This window comes from Apteryx rowi, unplaced genomic scaffold, assembly GCF_003343035.1.
Source record: "Apteryx rowi isolate R43461 unplaced genomic scaffold, aptRow1 scaffold_69, whole genome shotgun sequence".
In the NCBI taxonomy this organism is placed as follows: Eukaryota; Metazoa; Chordata; class Aves; order Apterygiformes; family Apterygidae; genus Apteryx; species Apteryx rowi.
In genome coordinates this window covers 92,819-110,186 of record NW_020450971.1, presented here as the reverse complement: position 1 = coordinate 110,186, position 17,368 = coordinate 92,819, and the positions used below count along the sequence as shown (strand labels likewise).

The window sequence follows — 17,368 nt, the reverse complement described above, 5'->3', positions numbered from 1 at the left end:
GGAGCGTTTTGCGTCCGCGAGGGGCAGGGCGCCGCGGGCAGCGGCGCCGGAGCGCGGCCGGGGCGCGGGGAGGCACCGCTCGCCCTTCGGCCGTGTCTTGCCGCACGGAGAGCCCGGCAACCTGCTGTTTGAAAACCCGGATGTCTTTTCGAAGAAGTCCAAGTTATTATCTCCGCGCTGACTGCTGCTTGTAACGGGATTTCTTTTGCAGGGCATTGTGCAATGGACTGAAGTTTCACAGATATTTCTTCATATCGTTGCAGCTGCTTATTTGTCAGTTTTAGTGATTTTTTTTTTTTTTTAAAGAGGTGTTGGGCTTAGGGAAAGGCTAAACCTTTTTAATCTGCTTCTTTCCCCCTGTGAAGGAAAATACAGTTTTGTTCCTCTTCAGTCTTTGAGGGAACTGCTTATCCGGGTGACAGAAGTCATTACTTTCCCCCCTTGGTCTGTGTATTTTACTTCGACAGAAGAAATCTTAAATTCCCTGATGGTGTTTCTTCAGTGAGTTACTGAGTAATAGATGTTAAATGCCTTTGAAAATTATGCTTGTGTTGTTACTCTTTGAAATAAGCTTATGAGTAAGTATTAAATTGCCTGTTACTTACAAGTGTAATTTTCTCCCCAAGTCAAAACAACTTCAGCAATCCTTCTTGGACGTATGACTTTAAAGCTGCGTTTAAAATGCGCTGCAGTCAGTTGGGTTCATATACAGCCGTTGGTAAACGCTGTTCAGATTCATTAATCCATGCCTTAATTTTCATCCTCTCCATAGATGACCAAAATAAAGCGCTGTCAGATAAAGAAGTATTTTCCAGGAAATGTATTCAGCTGCTTCTGTTAGAAGCAACAAAGTAGTTGAAGGATGCTAAACTGGTGTGTGTCAGGGGGAGGCCTTTACCTTGTTTGCTTTGTGCACTTGGTGTAACAGTTAACTCATGTGGTTTCCTCTACCGGCTGGTAGTTAGGCCTTAAAAAACAGGAGAAACTTCCAGACCGCAAGGAGAGGAGGGAAAAGTGGTTAGGCCAGAGCCAAAAACCTCAGTTTGAATGCAGTTGTACCTGCCTCAAATCTTTTTCATTTTGATTTGACTGCTTCCTGTAACTCCATCTTTATTGTTTTTTGTCCCCTCCCTCCCCCACAAAATGGAATATATTAACTTTTTTTTTTTTTTGGAGGGGGATGTCCATTTTATTTGCTACACAGAACATTAATCTCGTATTAGGGGCTTTCGATGAAGAGTCACTTTAGAAATAAATACACRCGTTGAAACTGGAAGTTAACTGGTGTAAATCACTAGAGTAGGGARAAATCAGTGTTTGCTTAATTACTTGGTAAGGGTGCATGTTAAATGTCTCGCCACAGACCTTTTATTTGTATTCAGGACATAGGTAGTTAAGGTAATGATAAAGAATATGCATTTATGCACTAGTATTACTTTATGGCTTTGGGGAAATTTGAATACATATGCGGTTTGAAGCTGTCTGATGGTTCTCTATGCATTCTTCTTTGGTCAACTCAACCACAAGATAAATACTAGTATTTGCAATCAGAAAATCAGAGAGGGCTTCATTTCATAACAATTATTGGAATCTGTAATCTGTGGTGTGTTTTATTTCTTTGTGTTTATCTTCTTCCTGTGTTTGTATTAGAGAGCTTGCCTCTGTTTCTTCAATTGTTTAAAAAAATGCCAATAAAAACACTAGTTATGCTTATTTTAATATATCATAGTAACAGAAGCTCCTGTTGTTAGTCATTTTTAATGTCATTTGCACAGACTTTGGTAGAAGTTGACGTAGAAATGTTTTCAAGGTATTTTTGTGCTCTTCCAGAATAAACCTGGTAATGAACAAAGGGTGTTTTTACCATTTTCTTAATGCTGTCATTGTCTGACGTCAGCACTTGCTAATTATGTTTCCTGACTTCGCTCAATCAGAGCTTTTCTCATGTGTTTCATGTGTTTACGGATGGAAACTAAACTATCATGCGTGATTAGATCAGCTTCCTTTCATTCAGTCTAATTTGTGGCATAATAGTTGCACGTCTGAGCCATTTGAGGATTCATATAAGTATTTTTTTATTGTTTCATACTAATCTTTTTTGTTCTTTTTGAATTGATTTTGATTACCTTCAGTCATCGCTTATCCTAATATCATTAGTTTATGCTTATAAAAGACAGTTTTTTTGGTGTTTTAAGTCTAATTTGTTTAAAATATTGTGCATCTTTATGAAGTTTATATATATATATATATATATTTTTTTTTTTTTCTTGCAGTGAAACTGCGCATTTTGGATGATGGTAGTTCCTGGAAGTGCCCCAGTCATACAGCAGGATCATGCCCTGGAGCCTGACTTAGAGCAAGACTCAACAGAAAATTCTGCAATGGGCCCCGATACAGACCCACCGTCTGATGAGGTTGGCTCAGAACTAGAGGAGGTGAGAAAGCTGCAGGAGCTTGTGAGGAGACTTGAGATCCAGAATCAGCACCTAAGAACCAGGAGCCGCAGAAGTATGCTTGGGGTGAATATGCCGAGCGAGATCCATGCTGGTGTGGATAACCATGACTCCGGTCTTAATGGAATGGAAATTAATAACAGCATCAATGCTATCACTGAGAAGCAAGAATTGCAAATAATGGTAGATCTGCAGAACAAATTAAGCAAGATAAGAAAGGAGGAGGGAGAGAACAATTGCTTAAAAAAAGATATAGATGCCCAACTGAAATACAGTTGTAACACTGCTATTGAAGAACTTTCTTCTAACATGTATAAAGCAGAAATGAAGACTGCTGATAATACTAGGCGTTCTTTACATATGGATACAAGTAATAGCACAGAGCTTACGGGAAATTTGGTCATCGCAGGTCTTGATTCCTCAGTTAAAATAAATGAACAAAATCCAAATGGAAAATGTGGCGATCTAGAAAACTTTTTGAATAATACAGCTCTGGATGAAGTGAAAGTGTTAGAACTTGAAAATTGCAATGAAGAAGAAGATAGCTGGTATGTATTTCCAAACTTTAGTAATATGTAGAACTTATGATTGCTGATGCAGTTGTGAATTCCTGTGTTTGGATATAATTATTGCAATAATTTTAAAGGAATAAAGTGGTTGCTGTTAAAATGAAAGCACTGTACAGAAAAAAATAAGAACAGCCAATAATGAGAATTGCATTCTAAGACCACTGTGCCATAACWAAATGAACACGAAAACACTTTTTATTCTGAATCAGTTTAACTATAAGGCTTCTCCTTCTATGCTTACTTCCTGAAGCTACTGTAGTAAGCACAGAAAACGTGCTTTCCCTGTTAGTTTATTTATGTATAATGTACACAGATGAAGGAAAAATGGAGTTCTTGAATTTTGTGCATTAGCTGCAGATATTGTATTTAAATAAAAACTTTCTAATAAGAAAATAAGATTTTTCGCAAACTGAAACCTGGGATTTTTTTTTTTTTTTTTTACTTCTCCCCACCTGGAATTTGTGGCTTTCACTGTTATCTAAGAAGGCAACCATTTGTTTCCTGAATATTGTTTCTGTAGTTAACCTGCTCTTTTATTCAGAGACATGATCTGACACAGATCAGTGATGTAATCCATAATGGACCTTACTTTGTAGGACTCTCCAGTTCACCAGCAGCCTTGTTTAGATCTTGTTTTATAAATCAGCAAAATAATTTCCCTTGCCCTTTCAAAGCTGGTTAAAGTCTAAAGCTAATTTCATCCCATTCAATAGCTCTGACTTGGGATTTTACACACAGTTCCTAGTTTTAAGACTTCATAGGATAGCTTCAGGGATCTGCAAACTGTCCCAAAATTTTTAGCTGGAGATGGATGATGATGCACTGAAGATGCAGTTCTACTATAAGTTGTTCAATACAAAGCAAGTCTTAAAGTCTAAAATTTCATTAGCTGTTATCAGCAAAGAATTTTTGTTTGTGCATGGAATGGAGCTCAATAATGTAATAACATCAGTTCTAGTCTAAATTCAAGATTTTATTTAAAAAAAAAAGGAGAAAGCTTTTTTCAGATGACAAAGTGAGGGGAGATTGATTTTCAATATTAATTAATTTTGGAAAGGAATGTATAAAGTTAAGTGCTCTTCAAAACTGAGTTTCTTCTAATAGGTTTTTGGGGGAGGAGGCGGGGGGCATTCAGAAAGTTCATTCCCACTCCTGGAAAGCTTTATTTTTTTCTGACTACAAATGGTGCAAGGGACTTCTTATTTGATTTTTAACTTCCACTGATGGTCTTGCTTTTTTTTCTTGGCAAGCTTTCTTGCAAAAACTGGATACTGGGTCAAATTTGATCACTTAAACTCTAGCATGCTTAAATAGTATTTAGATCAGACTTTTTTTTTTTTTTTTGGAAATAAGAACATCTGTTTAAMAAATTGAATTTGGAAACTAGGCTTTGTTATTTCTGTGTTTATGAAACAACTACTTTTCTTATGTCGTAGACCAGAGAAGCACACATGCAAAGGTTCTTCAAACTGTACTGTCCTGATGAAGAAACCAGATGCAGCTTGGGTTTTACAGGGACAACGAGCATTGTCAAATGCAATCAGGAGAGATTCTGTACTCAGAGGCTGAGTTTATTAAAATTCTCTTGAACTGGCTGCTAATAAAGTTATTCTCCTTTACCAAGTATCTTTTCTCCTAGACCTTGTAGGATCTTGGTGCTTCTGAGATCTCTGTCACTTTGTCAGATTTGGTTGCTATGGGTCAGTGTATTAAAAACAGTAGAAAGCATGGAACTGATGGATGCCCCCAAAAACTTAAATAAAGATGGTATTACAAAGAATTGTGGGCACGTGTGCCAGTACTATTATAATAAATTAGTTATGATCATTTTGTATTACTTGAATCTGTTTTGTTTTTCCTCTTGTCCAACAAACCTGGTAAAGCAAGAAGTCATTTTTATGATGACTTCTTGTTCTGCAGCTCCTCAGTAAAATTGAAGGTAGGGTGCTAATAATCTACATAACATCAATAATATATGCCTCTGCTTATTGCCAAGTATACTAAATTCTCTTCACAAGAACACATCTCACATTGTTTTTGCAAATATTCATGTTTTGGTATGAGCAATAGCCAGATATCAGTGGTTGTGTGTATTTTTTTTGAACAAAACCTTAATGCTGTATGGATTTTTAATAAGGTGGCTGTGCTGATTTGGGAGATTTTTTTTTTTGCTGCCTGGATGGAAGTAATATCAAAGTGCATTAAACAGCATAKAAGTCAAAACAATAGCTTACTATACTGGCGTATATATGCAATCCCTTTTTTAATATTATGCATTAGGGAAAAAAAACCCTGTAGCTAATATTAAGATATATCATGTGTGCTTGGATATTTATGTAGCTTGGTAATTTTTGAGAAATCCCCAGTGACTTTGTTTTTCACTGACATTGCTAAATTGGTAGAATTGTAACCCTGTTAACCCAGTCCTTTTGGTTTGTGACCTTTTCTTTAATGTCATCTAGTAGATGGGTGATGTTTTACACCTTGAAGAATACTAAGAGCTCCTGTTACATTCTCTTAAAGCATGAAACTGTTTAACGAGTGTGTGTGTGGGGGGGAAGCTTTCAAAAAGAGATTTTATTTTTGTTATTCTGTGCAACTTTTGTTGAGCAGCACTCCATCTATGTGTTAGGATATGTGATTAGAGACTTTTTAGGTGGGTCTTGCTTCATTCGCTCTAAGAACAAGAGCACTTAGTCTGTGTGATCGTGTAATAAAACACTGTCGTAAAGTGTTGGAACAACAAGGCTGGCCTTTCTTAAATATTAAGCTCCTGATTTCTTTTTCCATCCTTAATGTTCTCTTCATATTTTTATATCACTCTTCCAGCTTTAAAAAAGCTTCCAAACTTTAAGATAAATTCTACTGTAGTATTGTGTTGATGCCCGTGTGACTTAATAGGGTTGAAACCACTAGTTAAATCTACTGCATGGATTTTTGCTACTTGAGCTAAAGTAGCAATAGCAAAACCTCTTGCTCTAGGAGGGCCAAGGTTGAAGCACAAAGGAGTGGATCAGAGGATTTGTTAGTATTCTCTGCAGATACAGGTATATTCTTCATTTCTTCACTATCTGTGGTGATGATGCATCTTCCCTTTGCTTCAGCAATATTTATGTTCTCTAAATTTTTGTTTTAGTCTTTAAAAGCAGCATTGCAATGACTGAACTCACCTGAAACATGAGTTACTACATCACATGCAGTAGCTAACTCTGTACTTCTTTGGTGTCCGTACCTTGACTTATTTTTGTATGTCACTTTTTCAAATAGATATTCAAATTTTGTAAATGTGCATGACACACAATCGGTCCATGTGAAAGTCGCCTTTCAGTGCTGTCAAATTCAACCTGAGGCTTAATTTAGACATTACTAGTCTTTGCCCTCACTTAGTTACTAGTTACCTCTGTTATGCTACACTTCAAAGCACTTTAACTCCTAAGCTGTTTGGAGAAAAACTGTAATTTAATAGAAGGGAGCTGACAAGATACACTTGCAATGGAGTGTTACCTTGTTTTGTCTTCCTTAGCGTTTGTCATTCTGACAAACTCCCCACATGTAGGAATTCAGTTGTGCTTTTCTGTGAGTTTAGATTATTATTATTCTTGTGCTGATTTGCATTGATCATTTTGTTAGGTATACCTATGCGACTTGTTTGGTGTTTTGCCAACTGTCAGTTATTTTCCCTAGTAAGACTTGGGTGACAGAATTTTGGCTTGGAATTATGATGAAATGTTTTAAATTCCAGCCCCCTCTGAAATATAAAGAGTTCTTATTAATGTGGCATTGGATGAAAAGTAGACAGATACGGCAAAAGTGAAAAGATTATTAAACTTTTTTAGTACTATTTGTCTTTCTTACTGTATTAGACTATTTTTGTGTCTCCTTTAATTATTAATTTATGTTGGTAGAATGAGTACTTCTCCTCCCCGCTGCCTTAAATAACTACAACTGCTCACTTGGATGCAATGGAAGAGTGTCTTGACTCCTCAGTATTGCTACTGTTATTGTTCAAAGAACGTCTTAGTGGTAAGAATTCTAGATTCTGATGACAAAACAGCCAACAGGTTAGCACAGGTCTTCAAATTGTCTTTTATGTATGTTCTTCTGTGTTTAAAAAACAAACAAGCAAACCCATGTGCAGAATCTTTTGAAGCTTCTTTTGGTGAGTTCCTTTTAGAAGAATATGTCAAATATGAGGGGCGCCTAGGTGACTGTACAGGTCTAGTCAGCCTTTCATGGTGGTGTTTTTCTTGTGGGATGGAAAGGGGAGGGAATCCATGTACCACTTAGATGAATCGGTGTGCTGCTGTTGCATCCTTGCCTTGCATCTTCTTCCTTCCCAAATGCATGTGTTTCAACTGAAAGTGGACTGTGCCTCCTTCACCTTCGTGTTCTGCTGTCTCTTGTTTGAGTCCAGGAGCTCAACACAGCAAATAGGGAGTCTTTGTAGGACGAGGAAATGTGAGTTGCCCAAATATAAGTGACTGCTTAGGAGCTTCATGGGAGTGTGTGTTTTCAGCGTTCAATGTCCTTCTCTGTTAATGTCTTAATGGAATTTAGTACAACATGTTGCAGGATATCATCGCTTTTAGCTTGTTGCCTGGTCAGAGATGGGAATGAGGTTTTTTTTGAGAAATTCCACCAAATGAGGATGTGGCTTCAGAACAGAATTCAGGTATCCTGCTAATATAGCATCATGAAAAACATAACACTTTGTACCTGTAGCTTGGTGGAGAACTTTCTCCCTAATGTCTATATAGTCACTTCATACACTTCCAAAGGCCATGCAGCAGTTTGCCTGTAATCTTTGTTTGCCAACAACGTTCTGCATGACTTTGAAACAGTAATTTTCAGTTTTAATTGTTCAGACTGGTAGTCTTATGAAAAACTGTTAAGCTATTCTTTATACTGTATCAATTAGCTTTATTGTATTAAGTAATGTATAGAAGAATTATTGAAAATATTACTTCTTGATTTTCTAGGTTATTTTAATAGAGTATTATTTCTTTGTTAGCTGCAGTAAGCTGTTAACAATGCTTTTTGTAATGTCTGTCTTGCTGTGCACAGTCTCTGGGTAGGTGAGCTCCTTCAAACCTTTCTGTGCAACTTTAAGATAGTATTACCATCAGCAGTCTCTTTGCCCAGTAATTACCAGTGCCAGAGTAGAGTAAGATGAAGGAAGAATCTACATGCTTGTCCGACCCTTGTGTGCAAAATACGACCTTTTAGTTTAAACTGCTGTCGATGGAGGAGACTTAAAATCGCTGACTCTTTTTGAAACACTTGAGGTTTTGACTTGTGGTTCCTTCCGTCAAGTAAGTTATGGGCATGATGATCTATCTGCCACAGCGTAAGAGGAAAAGTTTTTTACATCGCTGCAGCAAATTGCTGCAGATGTTGTTCAGCATCCTTATGCAGCATATGTATAATGACTCTTAAATTGTCCCACCAGGTACCCTTTGATTGTCTTATAGGCTGCTGGCTGCGTCACGAAACTAAGCTAATGTGGTGTTTAGAGCTTCTTTGGCTAAAGTGACTAGATTTGGGGTATTTTGCTCAGCAGGTTTAGCCATTAGATAGACATGAAAAAGTGGTGGTGCTTCTGAGATTACAGTGTTCTTCTCTCTTCCCAGTTTCTGTGTCTCGGGAATAAAGGCTTAGACTGCTCAAACTTGAGCAGCTACTATGCTGTTTCTATTTGTAGAAGGGTTTTTTTCCCACCATTTTTCTCCTTTTTTCTTGCATTTCTATCATTTTGAGATCTGGACAGTCCTTTCACCTTTGCTTTCCATAATACTGTGCATAGGTGTTGGCATTTCTGTTCAAAACTAGTGTTGGATTTGAGACTGGAACAGTGGAAGCACAGATATAAGTCTTCTGAAAACAACTGTCTTTGAAGTAGGGTACATAAAGGAAAGGGAAAATGAACACATCTGTTGAAAATGTGCTTTATAGAAGAACTTAGTTGCCTTCTTAGTGCTTTATAGAGGCATATCTTGTAAGTCTAAATTGGTTTTAAATGTATTTAGCTACCTTCGGTTTCCTTTGCTTTGCATTGATATAGATAACTCAGATTCCCAAATCAGTGTAATATATGCTGTTCATGGTACTGCTATGGCTACTGGTGATAAGTGCAATAGAAGATGTATAATCAAGCTCATGCCTTGAAAACTAAGGTTTGTTTGCAATTCATTGTACACATTTATTAGTTATAGATCTTTCTGTAGTCTAAATACTCATCTTATGTTTTATAGATTGACTTGTGTAAATACGCTGCTTGATTGCAATGTTAAGTTCCCAGACAATACCGGCTTACACTCTTATAATTGATCTGATGTGTTACTAAATTGTGAAGAAGCATTATTTTTTATTTATTTATTTTTAGTGTGGCGTGTAAGTTGAAAAAGTTGTCATTTACAGTATTTTCTAGATTCTTGGATTTTTAATTTAAATGCAGTACTTTAAAAGTTAAACACTAGAGGCTATTCACTCTCATAAATTCTCCTGTGACATTGACCCCAAAAGAAAAATACCCTCTCTAGAGGATGGTTCTGCTTTTAGTATACATCGGAGTATGTTGGAATAAACCACAAAACCCCCACAAATTTATTTTTGAGTAGAGTAGCCTACATTCTTAATGGAAGAATAATCTCATACTGCACTCACTGCACAGCTGAAACTACTTGCCTCTTACCAGAGGTGCATTTCCCAAAATGCTTTATATGGGGGAAAAGAAACACATATAGTAGTAAGCAGAAACTAGATTCGCTTTATCTAATAATTTCCTCACAGAAGCTAAAAAAAGCGCCTCATTCATATTTAACGAGTTCACAGGAAATACCCAGTATATTAGATTGAGAATATATACCCAAACATTTACTCTCTGAATTTTGTATTAGGCCTTGTAACTATTTGAATAGCTTCTTAATCATCATTAGAATTTTGACAAAAGTATATTCAGAACCTTTTGCCATTTAAATAAAACTTACTTCATACCAAACTGCAGAGTCGTAGGAAGAAAATACAAGGTAAAACTTATTCGGCGATTGGATATTTGTTAAACCAAAACATACTTCAGCCTACTCATAAACTGGAATTCTTATGCATATTTAAGGATATGCCTGAATACATTTTTTTTCCTGTGCTTATTGGATTAAGCTATCCTGACAAATCTATTTAAAGCATAAAGCTGCCAAAACTTTTCTTACTTTTAAACTGAGCAGAGTGAATTCAGCTTATTTTATAAACTTCTGTCAGAAGAAGAGGGCTTGTTTTAGTTAAGCTAGAAATGTGATCCTGTATGAACCTTTTCTCTGTTGCTGTGGCAATTGTGCCGAAGTGGCTAAAGGAGGGTGAAACCGGTGGGTGTGGGGGGAACCTCTAGCAAAAAGTGATTTTAGTCCATAATATTGTGTCTGGGAAAAATGTTCGCTTATGTTTGCGGGGCTAGTGTTTTTAGTTTCTAAGTTGATCATTTGTAGTGTTCCAAAAGAATAAGCTATGCTAGTGTATTTTAAGAAATTAGCTTGGTAAGTGCGTTAAACTCTTCTCCAAGTGTCTAAAAAGCAAAATAACAAACCTGATGTTGTGAAATCAAACCAGAGTTCCTCTAAAGACATCTCTTTTTATGAAGTAACTGGCAATGTTCTGAAAAACTGAATTGAGCTTGCTTAATTGTGTTTAGTGAAGTTATAAGTGCCACCATCTTTTGCCAATAGACTTGCTGGTTGAAAAATGAGTCCTCTGACACAGTGCAGGCAACTCCTACGCCCTATGAGGCATGTGGGCCTGCTCCACGAAGAAACAGGCTTCAGCGATCACACCAGCATCATAATTTTTGGCTGCTATAGTCCCAGGTACAAACACGATTATAAGCAACCACTCCGAAGGAGCTGGCTAGAACAAGAACTTCCCAAAGTAGAGCAAGGTTTTTCTTTCTTAACCTAAAATATGTGAAGAACAGCACAATCTGCCCTAAGGAGGTTATTGACCTCGTTTTTGTTTGATTATTTTATTGCTGCTTTTTTTGGTCTGAACTGTAAAATAAATCCAGAGAGAGAGAGAGCTCTTTGCTTTTGCTGTTCTATTGGATTACTATAGATAGCATTGCACTTTCAAGAGTATTTGTGTTCATGTTTCTCATCATTTATTTTGTCAATACCAAATTAACTTTTGGACTATTTTATTGTGGTTTTGTGTAAAGCTTGTTATGAAAAAGCTTCTGTTGACAAATGACTAAAGAGACTGCAACTCTGCACCCTGAAGAGGAGGTGTCTGGCCAGATTTTGGGATGTAATAGAGGTCATATAAAGTCATGAATGACAAGTCAGAGGGCAATAGAGAATAATTGTTTTCCGTCCCTATTCCTTCTTCAAGAACTGGGAAATATCAACTGTAAGTAGCAGGTGACAGTTTCAAAGCAAGTGAATTGAGGTAGTTCTTCATACGACATGTCAGTACATTGTAGAACTCATTGCAATAGGGTGCTGTGGATGATCAAAGTGGATATAGATTCAAATTAGATGGATTCACTGGGAAAAAAAATCGGAGCTGTTGCATATGGACATGCTCAAATCTGATAGCCCCAAACTGTGAAACTATGGGACATCTTTCTGGGTATCGATAGATCTGTTTTTATGCTTATCCTTACCTATCTGCTATTAACTGGAGATAGGGTAAAAGGTTAGATGGGCATTTGGATGCAAGTACAGTATTTTAAATACTGTAGTTGTTTGTATGTTTTGTCTTGGACAAACATCGATGCTTTCATGGATTGGGCACCTGAAAACTGAGTGTTCAGTAGTATGCTCCTAAAACTTTTAAAAATGAGGGGTTTTTTTAGAAATCTATGGTATAATTATGAAAATATCTATAGATTTATATTAGTTTTCTTGGGGATAGGATATTTTATGAATTAGACATGAGAAATCTGAGTGAGACAGAGTAACTGGGGAAAAAGATTTGAGTCTTGTTGCAGTAATATAACAATTTATTGCCATTAGCTCTACATTTTTCTGAAAGCCAGAAGAGAGAGTAGGAGGGAATTGAAATGCGTGCAGACTCCTTGAAATCTTAAAACCATCCTCGTGATTGTTTTTATGCTCAAATGCTGGATTTTGCACTGAGAAAGCTGAAATATGCTTATACCTGCGTGCGGACAACAACCTCCCAAAGGACAGACAGCTTTTGGGAGCTATTTAAATCAGTTGCATCAAATGTGACTACAGCTGGTTTGCTGATGACCAAGAGGATTTTTTAAAGCTTTTTAAAGCTCATTTTACCTGGCAGCAGCTGATAAAGGAGTATTGGATTTGATGTTTGAGAGGTAGATGGTGCTGGGAAAAACACGAGTTTCATTGTGTGATTGTGTGCATAGAAAATCTCTGTAACTCTCGGGAGACTATGAACCATGAAGCCTGCACTGAGAATTTTCTTGATGCAGAAATGTAACTACTGTGCTTGTTGAAGGCCATGCAAGCAGCTCATCTCAGCTTGTTGAGAAAGATAGGCTTGAGAGCCACAGGCTTCCTGCCTGCAAAGGACAACTGAACTTAACGATCAGATTCCTGTGCATTCAGTCCAAAGAATGTCTTCTCAAAGCATCTCTCTTCTAGAAAGGTATTCAATACCTAGATTTCAAAGAGCTCGCAAGTCTTCCACCTCTTTTGGTACCCTTAATTCTAAGAATTTCTGTGGTGGACAAATTCAATAGTTGAAAACGGAAATTTGAGAATCTTATGGCCTTGTTAATCGGTTCAAAAAAGTTTGTTTTCAGAAATTTCCTCTGTGCTGCTTTTTTCCCCCTCTATGTTCACTGACAGGCATCTCTCAGACTCTTTGATAAACTGCACGGCTGCAGCTCTCAAAGTCTGTCACCATAGAGCTTACTTTCCTACCTGTGAATCGTTTTTATGATCCTTTGAATGAGTTCAGTGGAACAGTGTATTAAATATCCTTCTGTAGCCTGCACAGCTACAGAACGCATTCACAGCACAGCAAAATATATTGACATATGCCTATTAAGACTATGTAGTTGGAAGTCCAATATTTAAACAGTAAGGTATGTATTATTATCTCCAGGAAACTTACTGTCGTTGTGGACGAACTGGATTAGTGACTACGCTTCTTACTTCAAAGATAGTTCACCTCTGACATGCTATTGATTGAGATCTCAATGTGCTCTATGTGAGATCGTTTTTCACTAAATGACATACAAGACTTAAGATCCATTTTAAGTTTTGTATGTATACAATGCTGATTTTTTTTCCTTACAAATGTTTCTCAAGTTTGTTGCTGTTTATACTTTAAAATATATACTTTTTATTGGTGTTTTTTTATGACTTTGAAATTATGAATGTTGGATGTGTAAGTAAAATTCTTGCATTGCTTTTCGGTGTGGCTCCTATACCCTTTAACCATTCTGGAGAGAAATTTCTAATTATGAAATACAGTGAAGATGCTACTTTACTCATCAGTTGTAAATAGTCTGGGGCTATAAGCTGATCAAATCTGTTTATATGTAAGGCTACTCCTGCATCTGTATGTAAAATGGTATGTTAAGTGTGTTAGAACTGACACAAACTTTAGGAGAACTCATCTAACTTAACAAAACAAATTGAAAAGGTAGCGTACTGGTCATACTAACTATATGAAGACTTTTGAAGCTTCTAATTAAAATCACGGTATTGCTCTCCTGCATTTGTCACAGAAGTCTGTGATCCGTCTTTATACCGTTCATTTAGTGTCCCAGAGAGATGCTGTTGGAAGAGATGACACAGATGTTGTCTGCAGTGCAGTACAGGTGGAAAATCCGGAGCTGTGTGGTTGGTTTGTTTATTTTTTTAACAAAAGAGAAATACTATTAAAGATCTTTAAAAGAAGTTCAATTTGATATAAAAAATTAGAACCACCTGTGCACTATTGAACACTTCATGAAAGCATGGTTTGCATACTAATTTCTCAAAGAAAGTGGACCCAGGTGATATGGTTTAACTGTGGTTAGTGATGACAGTGTAATTCGCACCTGGGTTTTTAATGTGATTTTTTTGGTGTGTAACTTCAGAGTTACTATCAGACAACTCAGTGTTCCAGTAGTATTCTTCTACCCCGGGTTGAAGCTTGCCTTGTAGAGGCTGTGCACTTTCTCTGTCGAGCCATCATTAAGTGAATTTAACTCATAATAGTAGATGTGGTTTGAATCATAGTTTACAATTTAAACCTAATAAATGGAAATTTTTTTTTTTTTAAACTCTCCTATCATTTAGTGTTAGGTTTACTTTAGGAAATGCTACTTCTGTGGCTGTATGCTTTGGCTTAATGAGCTTTTACACTGTCTTCTTTCAATCCTTGCTCTAAGGCTGTATGTTTCCCCGAGAAAATCAACTGGAGAGCAGAAAACGGGCTCACCTTTAAAATGGTGCCGACAGGTATTGGACAATCCCAGTCCCGAGACGGAAGCAGCCTGCCGAACCCTTATAAACAGACTTGACCAAGGTACGTAAACTAGCGTTGCTACTTCAAGTTCCTTTTATTTCAGCTTATATACTTTAAATCACGAAGAAATAGTAAAATGAAGGAGACATCAAGTTTGCAGTTCATTGTATTTGAGAATATCTGCGGCGATAGCACCTTCAGATGTTGTGGTTTTAGTGCATGTTTGTAAAGCCATGTTTGTCACTGCATAAAAACCTCTCTGCTTTTGATATACAGTGGTATTATATCAACTGATGAAGGTAAGAGATTGTTTTGTAAACATTAAGAAAACAGTGCTGATTGCAAATAATGCACCAAACAAATGTAACTTTGTTTTGCCTCTTTTTTTTAAAAAAATTGCAAATATAGGTATTTCAAGTCTAACGCCAAATTGATCACCTTTCTTTGTTTTAATGTGTTCAGAGCCTAAACCCTAAAATGTATTTTAGTGTTTTCAGACTCTTAATTGATGACATGATTGATTGATAGACTTAAATGTTTTTAATATAAAATTATAGAGGAAAAATGTCTTTCTAGGGGGAAAATTATATGAAACTATAAGAGCTTTCTCTATGTAAAAAAAAATAAAATAAAAATCTAGTGTTCAGTGTTTCTAAAGGCAATTATTTTTAGACCTAATTCTTTTTCTTTTGCTTTCCCCTTTATCAGAACACAAAATGATCGGTTCCATGTTAGCCTTTCACTAATTCAAGAGCTGCTAGAATAAATGTATAGTTTACTTCATTCTAAAACTGAAAGGTGGTTATGTTGATACATATCCATACTGCCTCAGCTGGTAAACCATCTGGTGGATATCCTACCTTTGTCTTTTCAAATACATTCCTGGTTCCTCTATTTAAAATGTGCAAGTCCTGAGCTGAATCTCTAATAGGTAAGACAGTGAGGGATTTGAAGTGATTAAGTAATCTGCTTCTATATTTTTTAAATTTCCTATGTTACAGCTGTGATTTACCCTGCAGCTGGTGGGATGACTCGTTCTATTGCTTTCTTCTAACAACTGGTTGGTGAAAAGCATTGCAAAGCAGGACATGTCRCAACCCCATCTGTCTGGTTTGAGTCATGAAAATCTGAATCCAAATACTGTGGTTAGCAGTTTGTTTGAGAAAGTGACTTTTTTTGAGAGAGAATTAACATTTTGAAGTCCATTGATCATCTTAAGTGCTGAAGAAAGCCAGCTTTTGGACAGCACTGGGGTGGTAGTCTGCTTGGGGTTTGAATTGGTCAGCTTTGTCTCTGTATGAATGCAGTAATGTTGATTCTAGTTTCACCAGTAATTCTGCCTCAGTGATTTGAAGTCGGAGAGGCCACTTACTTTTCAAATTTACATACTAACAGTGCCTTTAGCACTGCCCATAATCAGGCTTATTTTGAGTTTGACCTTGAAATTCCTGATTTAAGATACCTGAATGTGGTTTGAAAACCTTTTTCATTTACTTGTATAAGCCAGCTGCACTTAAAAATTTGAATGACGCTTAATTTGATTAACTTTGTGTTTTCTTTTTGAATTTTATCAGGCTTTATATCTACTCTATCAGTCCTTTTTAATGAAAATATTGTCTGATCTAATATTTCTATAAACCCGTGCCCCCACAGACACCTACACAGTAAATTATCATTATTTTCTTGGCTGCTGCTTTTAAATTGCAAGGGTTTGGGCAGTTCAGCAGTCCCTTGAATACACACAGGTCATAGACACAGTCGTTACTGTACTGTTGCAGCTGCTTATTTCCAGCTGCAGTAAGCATGGATGCACTGAGTTTTGCTACTTACCTCTTTTTGGTTGTTTCACTAACTCGTATGCAAGTCTGTGTTGAATAAATATTTCAAAATGGTTGTTTTCCATATTCATTTGCTCTCCTTTTAAGCTTAATAGTGTTTGTACTTGAATGCTGTTTTGATTCCACCATTAAAAATTCAGAATAATACATGTTTAAACATAAAGTTCAATGGAGTTTTTTTAAATGAAGATGGGGTATGAAAGCAACAGATACTTATGACAATAGTCCTCTTTGAAGACCAGAATTAAAACTTTCAGAGATGTATGTCTTGAAAGCTAAGTTTGTTATAAGTTATTGGTGGAATTCTTCAGAAGTGTCAGAACAAGTTAAAGGGGGAGATAGAGCGAGGAAGCAGGTACTGTTTTGCTCTGTGTGTCTTGTAACTGGTACCATCAAGATGTCTCATTCAAAGTACAGCAGTTATAATATTTAATCTTGTTTGACTTGATGCCTTTCTTTATCCTATGCTCTTTATTTTTTAGAAGTACTATGATAACCTCTATGGCTTTCTTGTATTTTTCCTTCTAGCCAGTAGATGGAAAAACCTGTATTGCAGTCCATTGGCATCACCAAGTGCACATAATTTGAATACAGAGACAGGCTCCTGTAGCAATGCGCTAAACTCTCCCGGGCATCTCAAATCGACTAACAAAGCACTACTAACCTGTGGCAGCTCAGGTATGGCATGTCAGTAGAGCAGTGCAAACCTCTTTGGTGTTTAAAATGCAAGGAGGATTACTAATGGGCCGTTTTAGGCAAGGAACAGGGAAAATTTATCGAGAGATAAAGGCCACCCGTGGGGTTTTCTCCTTTTTAATATGCCCCATTAAAAACCTTAGTTTGATTTATTACGTGGGAGAAAACCTCCTTGCATTCTAAATGTCTTATGCTTACTTAATGTTTTTGGTTTTATAACACTGTCTCTATATATTTTTAAATTGTACTAATTTAAATGACACAAAATACAAAAGAGCTGTTGGGGCCAAAAGAAAAAAACGTTCTTTGAATAATGTTATCATACATTAACTATATAAATATAGAGTTACTTGGATTATTCTTTTTTTTTTTTTTTTTTTTT

The 17,368-nt window shown here is 36.6% G+C and overlaps 1 protein-coding gene across 3 annotated transcripts in view; it reads left to right on the top strand.

The window, feature by feature from the left end:
- The first annotated feature begins 94 nt into the window (after positions 1-94).
- LOC112975814 (SLAIN motif-containing protein-like) overlaps positions 95-17,368 on the top strand; it is a 28,263-nt gene continuing 10,989 nt past the window's right edge. Inside the window, exons 1-4 of one of the 3 annotated variants that reach the window (XM_026086351.1) lie at positions 95-501; positions 2,274-3,001; positions 14,376-14,512; positions 16,819-16,968. In XM_026086351.1, the coding sequence (XP_025942136.1) occupies positions 2,292-3,001; positions 14,376-14,512; positions 16,819-16,968 (997 nt within the window). In that variant the 5' untranslated portion in view covers positions 95-501; positions 2,274-2,291. Of the gene's footprint in view, positions 502-553; positions 579-2,273; positions 3,002-14,375; positions 14,513-16,818; positions 16,969-17,368 lie in introns of those variants that run through there. The other 2 variants (XM_026086352.1, XM_026086353.1) reach the window with 2 other exon arrangements.